Source organism: Lutra lutra, chromosome 8, assembly GCF_902655055.1.
Source record: "Lutra lutra chromosome 8, mLutLut1.2, whole genome shotgun sequence".
NCBI lineage: Eukaryota > Metazoa > Chordata > Mammalia > Carnivora > Mustelidae > Lutra > Lutra lutra.
Window position 1 is genome coordinate 14,376,281 of NC_062285.1, and position 11,340 is coordinate 14,387,620.

Sequence of the window (11,340 nt, forward strand, 5' to 3'; positions counted from 1 at the left end):
CAGTCAGTTAAGTGTCTGCCTTTGGCTCAGGTCATGATCCCAGGGTCTTGGGATTGAGACCCACACTGGGCTCCTTGCTTCGCATGAAGCCTGCTTCTCCTTCTGCCAGTCCCCCTGCTTATGCTCACTCTCTGACAAGTAAATAAAATCTTTACCAAAAAGAAAAAAAGGTCCCAGATCAATTCATTAGGGGGGAAAAAAAGAATATACTTGTAACCCAAATATAGCTCTAGTTGGGGGAATTCCAGGCAGCAAAATTAAATTAACAAGTTAAGGTGCTGAGATTAACATGCTGAGAAACCTTTCTTAAGTAGTTTCTACTCCTTTTCACTTAGCTTACCTTCCTATTCCCCAAAATAGTTCCCATGACAAAGGAAGTACAGACCCTACAGTAGAGCAAAGAGAACTGGCCAGATCAGATGCTTGTGTACAAGCTGAGAACTGATGGTCTCTGCCCTAACCGACCAGAAAAACCAAAGACAGAAAAAGGCAAAGATTTTTCTTCACTTCTATATTAAAAACATTTTGTATTTTGAGTATTTTCCCCAAAGCAATTTCAAAATCCCCATCCTTTTTACAATAATAGACTCTTTTGAGAAGTTTTGCTATTACTAAAACAATTCAATAATTAAAGTCAACAGGACCCAACGAGCTAAGAAAGTGCTCTAGGCTCAACTGCACTACAGCCAAAAGAACTTGTCTGCTAAGCAACTCACCTGGACTGAACTGTACTTCCAAGCTGTAGGAAACAAAATGAAAATTACTCTCTCAGTATAAAAATCACCTAGGCTATAAATTAACTCATCCCAGGTATAAAAATTTCTCAAAACACAAGTGACTGTATACCTTCCCTGAAAGGTGGTATGTTTATGTAGAATGTTGGTTATAACCCAATCAGGGTCACAGAAAGGATACAGAAAGATCTTGAAAGACATCTAAATGGATTTCCAGCACTATTTGTTTCCTATTCACAGCACCAAAGTTAGCAGCACAGCACATCACAAAGGCAACTACTATATCAACTTCCACAGTCTCTATCACTTTCTCAGCCTGACCCCATCTCAGCATCTCAGGAAGGAAGCTAGTAGCCTGCATCATGCCACCCAAGGTTTCAAGGCTACTAAGACAAACATTATGTGTGAATTTCATCCCCCTCTCCCCGAGATCAGAATATCTCACTGGTGTCAAGTTTAGAAAAACCACAATTTGGGGCCACTGGCAATGGCTCTTGGCACCATGGTACTAACATGTTTAAGAGAGACTACAGGAGATATATACCATGATTTATCCTAACTAGGAATATTACCAATGAAGTTTAAAAGTGCTTGAGAGCTACATGATAGTGGCAGGAAGAGAAGAGGAGAGAGGTCAGGGAGGAAAAAAAATAAAAACATTACAGCACACAACTAACTACCTGAAAAAATAGTAGTCATCAGACAAGTTAAAACACGTTTGCATTTGCCAACACATAGCAGTTACCACACCAGATATTTGTCAGATTTCCCAACATGCAAAACAAAAGAAGCCACCCTTTTATGAAGTACTTATTTACTGACTTCTACAAAGAAATGACTTTTCTGGACTGGGGCTAAATAACTTCCTGTGTTTTCCCTTTGACTTTCAAAATCTTCAGAACCTTTAGCAAATTGAGACTCACCTCAATTTTAAGGCTTTTCATGTGAGATTGAATACACCTTTTGTGTGCTAATATCGATAAATCTACAAGACCACTTTTCTCTTTGAAAACTATATTCACATTTCTATAGATTTAAGAGTATTTTTTAAAAGGCTAACTACAAAGTTTGCAAAACCCAGTAATACAGTATACATGGTGGGCATTCAACAAGTTTATCTGAACTCCTAAAGTAAAAGCTTGAAGAAGTTTATGAGATAAATTCCTACTGGTGATACTTAAGATACAATGTTACTAATATGGAAATTGAGAAATATTCAAAATATTCTGAAAACAACATCTCCTTCTAAAAATAAAGAAAAGCATTTGCCAACACAGAAACTATTGGTTCTTAAAAATGATAATCACATGGGAGGCATTTCTATAAATACTTCAGTTCTGAATTGCAATAACCCGATTCTTGCAAAGCACGTTTGGATTATGTCTTCTAACAAGAGAATTTTTGATCCCATTATATTGATACAAAGGACTCTGCTCTTTATTTGCTTCTATAGCAAACTGCTGGTTTACCCAGTTAAAGATCTACAAACCAAACTACCACAACATAAATCACTTCCAATCATTAAAATAAAAACAAACGAGAATCTGTCACAAATAAGGCCCCAAGAATGTCCTAATAAATTTACAGTAACATTTCACATTATGGTCCCAAGACTAAATATGTTCGGTAATCCACCTGGATTCTGTGCATTTACTTAGGTCGGAAAGAGAGAAACCACAGAAAATAAGCAACCGGCGGTTACGCCGTTCTATTTTAAGTTACTCATAAAGCCAACAGTTCAAGAACTTTTGGGGAAGAGAGAGTAAGACATTTTTCCAAGTAGTTAAGAATAATTTATCGTTTTATAGTAACGATAGTCCTAACAACCTCTAGACTACATGATGGTGAGGGCGGAAGTGAAAATGATGAGAGGGGGAAAAAACCCGACTTGAAAACGGACAGCCAGGCAAATTTATAAACCTTCAATTAAAAGAATTTTGAGATTAACTTCGCTTATACGCCCTCCCTCACTCCCCGCCCGCTTCCTCCTCTCCTCGGGGAGGTCTGTGTAATGTGACTCATGACAAATTTTTATTAAAAAATAAATAAATAAAAGACACACCCTCTGGGTTGAACTGACATAATCGCCCCCACCCGCCCTCCCCCAACACACACCCCGCTTTTCCTCTCCTTCTGCCGCTCCCCCCCGGCCCCCGCGCCTCCTCCCTGCCCTTTCCCCTCCCGGTCCGAGACCCCTCTCCGGACGGAGGGGCAGCTGGCTCTCCCACACAAGAGCCCAGCGAATGGAAGGCTGCTGAGGGCAGCGCGCGACCCGGGGGGCCCAGCCCGAAGGGAGGCGGGCAGCAGGGGGGCGCCGGGCTGCGGCAGCCGCGAGCTCCGGGTTCCCTCGCCCATTTTTTCTCTCCCCTTCTATCGGTTTCAACCACCACAGCCACTTCCTGTATCGCAGCCCGACTCTCTCAGCCCGGCCACTTGCTCTCCCCGGCTGGGGGTTGGGGTTGAGGTTGAGGCTGAGGCTGAGGCAGCCGCTGAGGTTAGGGCAGTTCCCCACCCCGCCCAGTGGGCTGGTCACTCGAGCGGCAGGCGGTGGATCCTCGGCCGGGCCGGCCAGCGCCCGCCCGCCCGCGCGCCCGCGCTCCTCACCTGTATGTAGTTGTTTTCACAGTAGTCCGCCACCCGGGTCAGATTCTGGTAACTCTCTATCAGCGCCCTCTTGCCAGACGGGATCTCCTCCTCTAGTAACATCTGCAGCTCTGCCATTTTCCACCCCTCCGCATCGCTTCCTCTCGCGTTAAAGAGACAGAGGCAGCAAGGTCCGCGGAGGCGCGGAGCACCTCACAGCCCGGATACAAACCGCCTACCGCCCTCCCGCCTGGTATTGTGGGACGGCACCTCCTCCTCTTCCTCTTCACTCTCTCCACCCGGCTCCACCCACTTCGCGCAGCCGCCTCAATCCCGTTCTCTCGCGAGCCTTCACGTTTTCCCTTCTCCTCCCCACGGGATTTTTTTTTTTTTTTTGCGGCATAGTCTTCTGGGAATTGTAGTCCCTCACGGTCAACGCGTACCATCGAAAGCGCATGCGTGTAAGAGGGCCTCCGAAAAAACGGGGAGGAACGTAAAGGACGGCCCAGGGAAGGGGTCTAATTGCGAAGTTTCCCAACAATTCCGGAAGGTGGCGCTACATGGTGACGCTAAAGAATAAAATCCTTTCCCGGAGAAGGCTGTGAAAATTGGCAGAATTTAAAAAAAAAAAAAGAAAATTGGCAGAATTTGCTTGATTAGGTAATGTCAGTGAATCAGAGATATCAATTCTGATACGGGATTAAGAAGGACTAGAATATGAAGAAATCCAAATCTTTACTTCCTCTGTCTTCTTAGACATAAGACTCTGGCTTTACTTTCTAAACTTCCTACATCCTCAATTTTTCATTTAAAATTTAGCATTTATGGGGCGCCTGGGTGGCTCAGTGGGTTAAGCCGCTGCCTTCGGCTCAGGTCATGATCTCAGAGTCCTGGGATCGAGCCCCGCATCGGGCTCTCTGCTCGGCGGGGAGCCTGCTTCCTCCTCTCTCTCTGCCTGCCTCTCTGCCTGCTTGTGATCTCTCTCTGTCAAATAAATTAAAAAATAAATAAATAAAATCTTTAAAATTTAGCATTTATCATTGACAGTTCTGCACTAAGCAATGTACTAAATATTGGGGTACAAGTTGAACAAGGATACTCCATACCTGTAAAGACTTGGAATTTAAAAGTAAATACACATAATTTCAGTGTTACCCGTCCTAATCGCTTTTTCTTTGATTCTTCTTTGCAAATCTCTCCCTACACTTCTGAAGTTAGGTACACATTGTTCATCCAGGTTGCAGAGAATCATTTTATCTCTTTTAATCAACTGTTTTGTAATAGAGTAAAAGGCCCTATATTTCAAGAGTTTCGTTTAACAAGAACATTAAATGCTTTTGAGATAATGAGCTATGAAAAGTGGTGTTCAAAAGCCAAAAAGCAAACTAATTTAAAAATCATTTAAAAATCTACATTTTCAGCTCTCCACTAAGTCATTTCAAATCATAATAACTATAGGAATAATAACATGACCCAATCACATTTTTAAAAACTGACCCATCATGTAAGCCTGACGATTCACAGACCTGTACCCCTGGGACAAATAATACATTATATGTTAATAAAAATAATTAATAAAAAAACTGACCCATCAATAGGTATTTATTGAATATTACCTTTACTAGGGGCTGTAAAATGTTCAGTTGTAAAAGGAAAAATTTAAGTCTCCTACATGAAAAAGAAAACTACCCCCCGGCCACCGGATTCCCAGATCCATAAATCAATAAACAGCTTACTTTCTATAATTACCTGGAATAGACATAATAGTCTTTCTTTAATATTTTCATTAATCCAAGCATTATTCTATCCGAGTTCTTGAAATGTGATATATTTGGTGTCCAAATGGGGTGTCTCTGCATCAGATGGGGGCCCCCAAATGTGGGACCACAATCAGGTAGAAGCTACTAGCAGCTGCAGTTAAAGAATTCACCTGAGGCAGATAAAAGAAGCTAGAAGTTTACTGAATACCCCTCAAGGGAGGGGGGGCAGGACAGCAAAGGAGAGGAGGCTGTCTGCAAGGAAGCAGGGGGTGGGGGCTGTTTTTAAAGGGGGAAGGTGAGAAGGTATGGTGACATATGGAATTTTCCCTTTTTTGGAAACTGTGTCCAGTTGTAAGTAGTCATTTGGTTAGCTAGGGCCTATGGATATTTTGAGGTGGGTCCCCTGATGGGCTTGTCTGTATATCTAGCCAGGTGGTCGCTATGCCCTTTCTACGTTCCATTGCTCAAACCTATTTGCCTAAAAACAGCCTTTACAATAAATTCTTTTTTTTAATGTGATATACTCTTTTTTTTTATTTTATTATTATTTTTTTAAAGATATTATTTATTTATTTGACAGAGAGATCACAAGCAGGCAGAGAGGCAGGCAGAGAGAGAGGAGGAAGCAGGCTCCCTGCTGAGCACAGAGCCCGATGCGGGGCTCGATCCCAGGACTCCGAGACCATGACCTGAGCCGAAGGCAGCGGCTTAACCCACTGAGCCACCCAGGCGCCCCGTTATACTCTTTTTTTTTAAAGATTTTATTTATTTCCTTGTCAGAAAGAGAGAGAAAGCACACAAGCAGGCAGAGAGGCAGGCGGAGGCAGAGAGAGAGGCAGGCTCCCCGCTGAGCAAGGAGCCTGATGCGGGCATGATCCCAGGACCCTGGGATCTTGACCTGAGCCGAAAGCAGCGGCATAACCCACTGAGCCACCCAGGCGTCCCGAATGTGATATACTCTTAAATTTGGTCTCCACATGAACCAGATTTAACCACAGACATCACTAAACTTGCTTATATCCATATATTGACATCTTTCTTTAAGCTTGTTTCTTTGGTTTTTTGTTTTAGCAATCTCTATACCTGGCAGGGGGCTCCAGCTCAGGACCCTGAGATCAAGGGTCACATGCTCTTCTGACTGAGCCGCCAGGTGCCCCCATATATTGATATCTTTCAACAATACAGGGGAGGTAAATAAACAGGTGCCCTTGCTTTCCTATTTTTCAAAGTACTACCAGATTTCTCTCATGCCACAATATGGAGAGATAAATGACCTAAATTTTTTTTTCTATATTTACCAAATAAGGAAATTTAAGCTTAGACAGCAAAGGGATTTAACTAAGGACACTGAAAATAATAATCAAGTTCTCTGACTTCTAGATCTGTGCTCTTTCCTACTGTCCAGTTAAAACTATCTGTCCATGGGACACCTGGGTGGCTCAGTTGGTTGGACGACTGCTTTCAGCTCAAGTCATGATCCCGGAGTCCCAGGATCGAGTCCCGCGTCGGGCTCCCAGCTCCACGGGGAGTCTGCTTCTCCCTCTGACCTTCTCCTCGCTCATGCTCTCTCTCACTGCCTCTCTCTCAAATAAATAAATAAAATCTTAAAAAAAAAAAAAAACTATCTGTCCAAATACTCGTGATTCATATAAAATCCAAAGAAGTTATCCCTCATACCTTTAAGGTAATTGAGTTGAGTATGCTATCCTTTTTTTTTTTAAGATTTTATTTTTTTGACAGAAAGACACAGCGAGAGAGGGAACAGAAGCAGGGGAGTGGAAGAGGGAGAAGGAGGCTTCCCGCTGAGCAGGAGTGCCCCATATCCTTTGTATTTTTATTAAAAAAAAAAAAGCTAGTTCCCCTAATAATTATAGTTTATAATCAGGCAATATTTTTTTAATATTGTATTTATTTATTTGGCAGACAGAGAACACAAGTACACAGAGAGACAGGCAGAGAGAGAGGAGCCTGATGCGGGGCTCGATCCGAGAACCCTGGGATCATGACCCGAGCCAAAAGCAGAGGCTTTAACCCACTGAGCCACCCAGGCGCCCCAGGCAATATATTTTTTAAGATTTTATTTATTTGGGGGGGGGAGGGGAATAGGGGAAGAGGTGAGGGAGAATCCCAAGCAAATTCCAGGTTGTGTGTGGAGCCTGGAGCCGGGCTCTATCCCATGATCCATGACATTAGCCCCTGAGCCAAGACCAAGAGTTAGGACACTTAACCAACTGAGCCATCCTGACACCCCCTAATCTTGTCTTTTGATAGGACCCCAGTCATACTAGATTAGGGCCATAACCTATGACCTCATTTCATCTTAATTACCTATTTAAAGGCTCTATCTAAGGGTGCCTGTGTGGTCAGTTGTTAAGCATCTGCCTTCAGCTCAGGTCATGATCCCAAGGTCCTGGGATCAAGCCCTGCGTCAGGCTCCCTGCTCAGTGAGCCTGCTTCTCCCTCTGCCTGCGGCTCCCCCTGCTTGTGCTCTCTCTCACTCTCTGTCAAATAAACAAATAAAATCTTAAAAAATAAATAAATAAAGGCCCTATCTCCAAATACATTCACATTCTAAGATACTTGAGATTAGGATTTCAATACATGAATTTTGCAGGGGATTCAATTCAGTTCCTTACATGTCATTCTAGGATTAACTGACATCCTAGGATTGTACAACCCTCCATTATTACCTCTCTTTGCTTCTTTGCAAATTAACAATACCAATCCTCAGAGAAGAAGGAGGGTGAATGGAATGCTCTGTTTAAACAGTTTAGCAAAGCCCACACAAGCCAAGAGGATTTCAGGAGAGCGAACAGATTGCATATCTTCAAATTTTATTATAGTTGGTTGTGGAAATTCTTTGATATAGAGCCATCGTACTTGTAGCAGGCCAGACCTACAGGCTAGTTTTCAGGCAAATCTGATTGATTATTCCTTTAACATGGGGGGAAGATCTCCCTTAGGCACGTTAAGGCCACGGCAGAATGCCAGTATTATTTTAGAGTGGAGCAAGCTGCTTTCATGAAATACTTAAAAATTAGCAGTGGCTAAAAATGCAAAGTACCTGGAGTCCCTTGGGGGAAAAATATAGCCTTTAAGTGCAATCTCGTGTTGTTTTTTTCTTCTTTTCCGGAAGCTGTAATATTTCCAGCACGGTTTGAATGAACTAAATCACTCGTTAATTTTGGAAGCTGCTGAATCAACACAGCCTCGTCTACCTCTCATTTCCAGCTTCAGTGAGATGCTGCCGGCCTTTGTGACAACAGAACTGTTCCCAGAACAGTTGACCCCGCCAGCAAAATCAAGTATCTCAGTCTTTGAACCTAGCCTCAAACTGGCTAATCGTGGCCCTTCCCTGAATTTTGTCCTCCAACCCTTCCAATGATTTTATAAATCCCTTAATGTTGGAAACACCTGGAGTCATTTCTCTTTTCCTGACAAATGAACTAAATGATATTTAAAAGTTCTAAAGACAAATGGCAACCCGTGTAAAGTCAGTATTCCTTCAGTTGAGAGTTACAACACCCAAGGCAGCATTAAGAAAGAAGAAGGGCATCGGGCTGTCAGCTCAGCAGGGAGCCTGCTTCCGTGTGTGTGTGTGTGTGTGTGTGTGTGTGTGTGTGTGTGTGTGTGTGTGTGTCTCTGCCTGCCTCTCCGTCTACTTGTGATCTCTCTCCGTCAAATAAATAAATAAAATCTTTAAAAAAAAAAAAAAAAAAGAGGGGCGCCTGGGTGGCTCAGTGGGTTAAGCCGCTGCCTTCGGCTCAGGTCATGATCCCAGGTCCTGGGTTTGAGCCCCACATCGGGCTTTCTGCTCAGCAGGGAGCCTGCTTCCTCCTCTCTCTCTGCCTGCCTCTCTGCCTACTTGTGATTTCTCTCTGTCAAATAAATAAATAAAATCTTTAAAAAAAAAAAAAAAGAAAGAAGAAGAAGGGAAAAAGAGAAAAAGAAAAAATAAGTTCTCATTATGAAAATTCAGGCTCAGTCACAGAACTTAAAACTTCAAAAGCAATCAGTCCTAAGAAAATTCTAGTGCAAGCCATTGGGAAGGCCATCAGGAACCCAGGCAGTACTCACATTTAGTGCCCTGTTTCCCTGCAAGGGTTTTTTTGTTTGTTTTGTTTTTATTTGACAGACAGAGATCACAAGTAGGCAGAGAGGCAGGCAGAGAGAGAGGGGGAAGCAGGCTCCCCGATGAGCAGAGACTTGGGGACTCGATGCAGGGCTCAACCCCAGGACCCTGAGATCATGACCTGAGCCGAAAGCAGAGGCTTTAGCCCACTGAGCTACCCAGGTGCCTCTCTGCAAAGGTTTTGTTTTGTTTTTGCTACCCTTTGTAAATAGCGGAGAGCATGCCAAATTTGTGTCCCAAATTTTTCATCTCTACCATTCAAGAAGCCAATCGTCCTCTCAAATCCCTCAGCTCCAAATCCACATTCCTCACAAAGAAAATCTGATTAGTCCACCTGGAATTGGCTCTTCTTTCCGATCATCAGCTTTGGCAAGGGAGGCAGGTTCAAACAGCATCCGCATAATTACTTGAACACCCTGAGACTGGTGTGGGAAGTTTCCAGAGAGAGTAGATAAATAAAGAAACTACGAATATTAGGTGTTCACTGCAAGTGGGGAAGCTTTTGCAATACGTAGACATGTGGCCTGGGTGCTATCTCTACGATTGTACAAATTACTCAAACACGAGGACATTTGGATTTCTCCCCAGGATTTGATGCCGTTCCTGTTTGTTGTTGTCATTTGTTTGTTTAATAACTTTTCTGAGCTAGTTCTGTAATGTCTGTATTCTTTGTCATCTGTAGCCGGGAAGTATCTACCCAGTGTCTCAGAGTCTTCTGGGCACGTGTACAACTCTGCATATATTCGTGGTATTCTAGATTTCCAAATATATATGTTGCTGCTTTTCAAAACCCTCTGTGGATATCTCATTCTCCAGATTTTCCTTTAAAATTTGTTTTTAGGGCGCCTGGGTGGCTCAGTGGGTTAGGCCGCTGCCTTCGGCTCAGGTCATGATCTCGGGATCCTGGGATCGAGTCCCGCATCGGGCTCTCTGCTCAGCAGGGAGCCTGCTTCTCTCTCTCTCTCTCTCTCTCTCTCTGCCTGCCTCTCCGTCTACTTGTGATCTCTCTCTGTCAAATAAATAAATAAAATCTTTAAAAAAAAATAAAATTTGTTTTTAATGTCTTGTTTGCCCTGTTACTGTTGCCACCACCACTGCAATGGTAAACAATTAAAACTGGCTTTCAGCAAATACCCTGAGGATAGAATTGTTGGTGCTAAGTGAGTTCTGAATCAAAGGAAAGGTAAGTCCTGACAATGGGGGCTTTTCCAGGGAGCTGCCAGCAAGGTCAAATACGATAATTCTCTGGGGATCGGAGTTTTGGGGGCTTTCCCAACTTGTCCTTTCCCCCTTCCGAAGCTGCTAGGATGATGCTTTTCAAAGTACTATGATTTTAAGACAGTTTGTTTTCAAGGCTACTGCAGAGTTACAGAGAAAGGGATGGAAATTAGGCAAGTTCAAACACTACAAAGCTTACTGTTTTTACTGAGATTTATCTGTTTTTCAAGATTTATTATTTGGGGCACCTGGGTGGCTCAGATGGTTAAGCGTCTGCCTTTGGTTTAGGTCATGATCTCAGGGTCATAGGATGGAGCCACACATTAGGCTCCCTGCTCAGTAGGGTGTCTGCTTGTCTCCCTCTCCCTCTGCTGCTCCCCCTGCTTGTGCTTGCTCTCTCTCTCTCAAATAAATAAAATCTCAAAAAAAAAAAAGATTTATTTATTTGAGAGAGAGTGTACACACAAGAGAGAGAAGGGCAGAGAAAGAGGGAGAGAGACAATCTCAAGTAGATTCCCACTGAGCCCTAGCCAGGAATCCAACTGGAGGTTCAAGATCATGACCTGAGCAGAAATCAAGAATCCAAGGCTTAACCAACTGAGCCATCCAGGTGCCCCTCAGCTTTTTTTTGAATCAATGCTCCTTTCTTTCCATGGTTAATTTTTTTTGAAGATTTTATTTATTTGGGGGCACCTGGGTGGCTCAGTTGGTTAGCGTCTGTCTTTGGCTCAGGCCATGATCCCAGGGTTCTGGAACTGAACCCCCACATCAAGCCCTCTGTTCAGTGGGGAGCCTGCTTTTCCCTCTCCCTTTGCTGGTCCCCCTGCTTGGGCTTTGTCTTGGGCTCTCTCCCAGTATCTGTTGAATGGATAAATAAAATCTTAAAAAAAAAAAAAAAGCAACAGCAAATACA

General features: G+C 43.4%; 1 protein-coding gene across 10 annotated transcripts in view; it reads right to left on the reverse strand.

The window, feature by feature from the left end:
- Positions 1–3,594, reverse strand: part of ABI1 (abl interactor 1) — a 119,632-nt gene extending 116,038 nt beyond the window's left edge. For 5 of the 10 annotated variants that reach the window (XM_047740184.1, XM_047740178.1, XM_047740183.1 and 2 more), the window contains exon 1: positions 3,339–3,592. In XM_047740184.1, the coding sequence (XP_047596140.1) occupies positions 3,339–3,455 (117 nt within the window). In that variant the 5' untranslated portion in view covers positions 3,456–3,592. Of the gene's footprint in view, positions 1–3,338 lie in introns of all 10 variants that reach the window. The other 5 variants (XM_047740177.1, XM_047740174.1, XM_047740175.1 and 2 more) reach the window with 3 other exon arrangements.
- Positions 3,595–11,340: the final 7,746 nt, after the last annotated feature.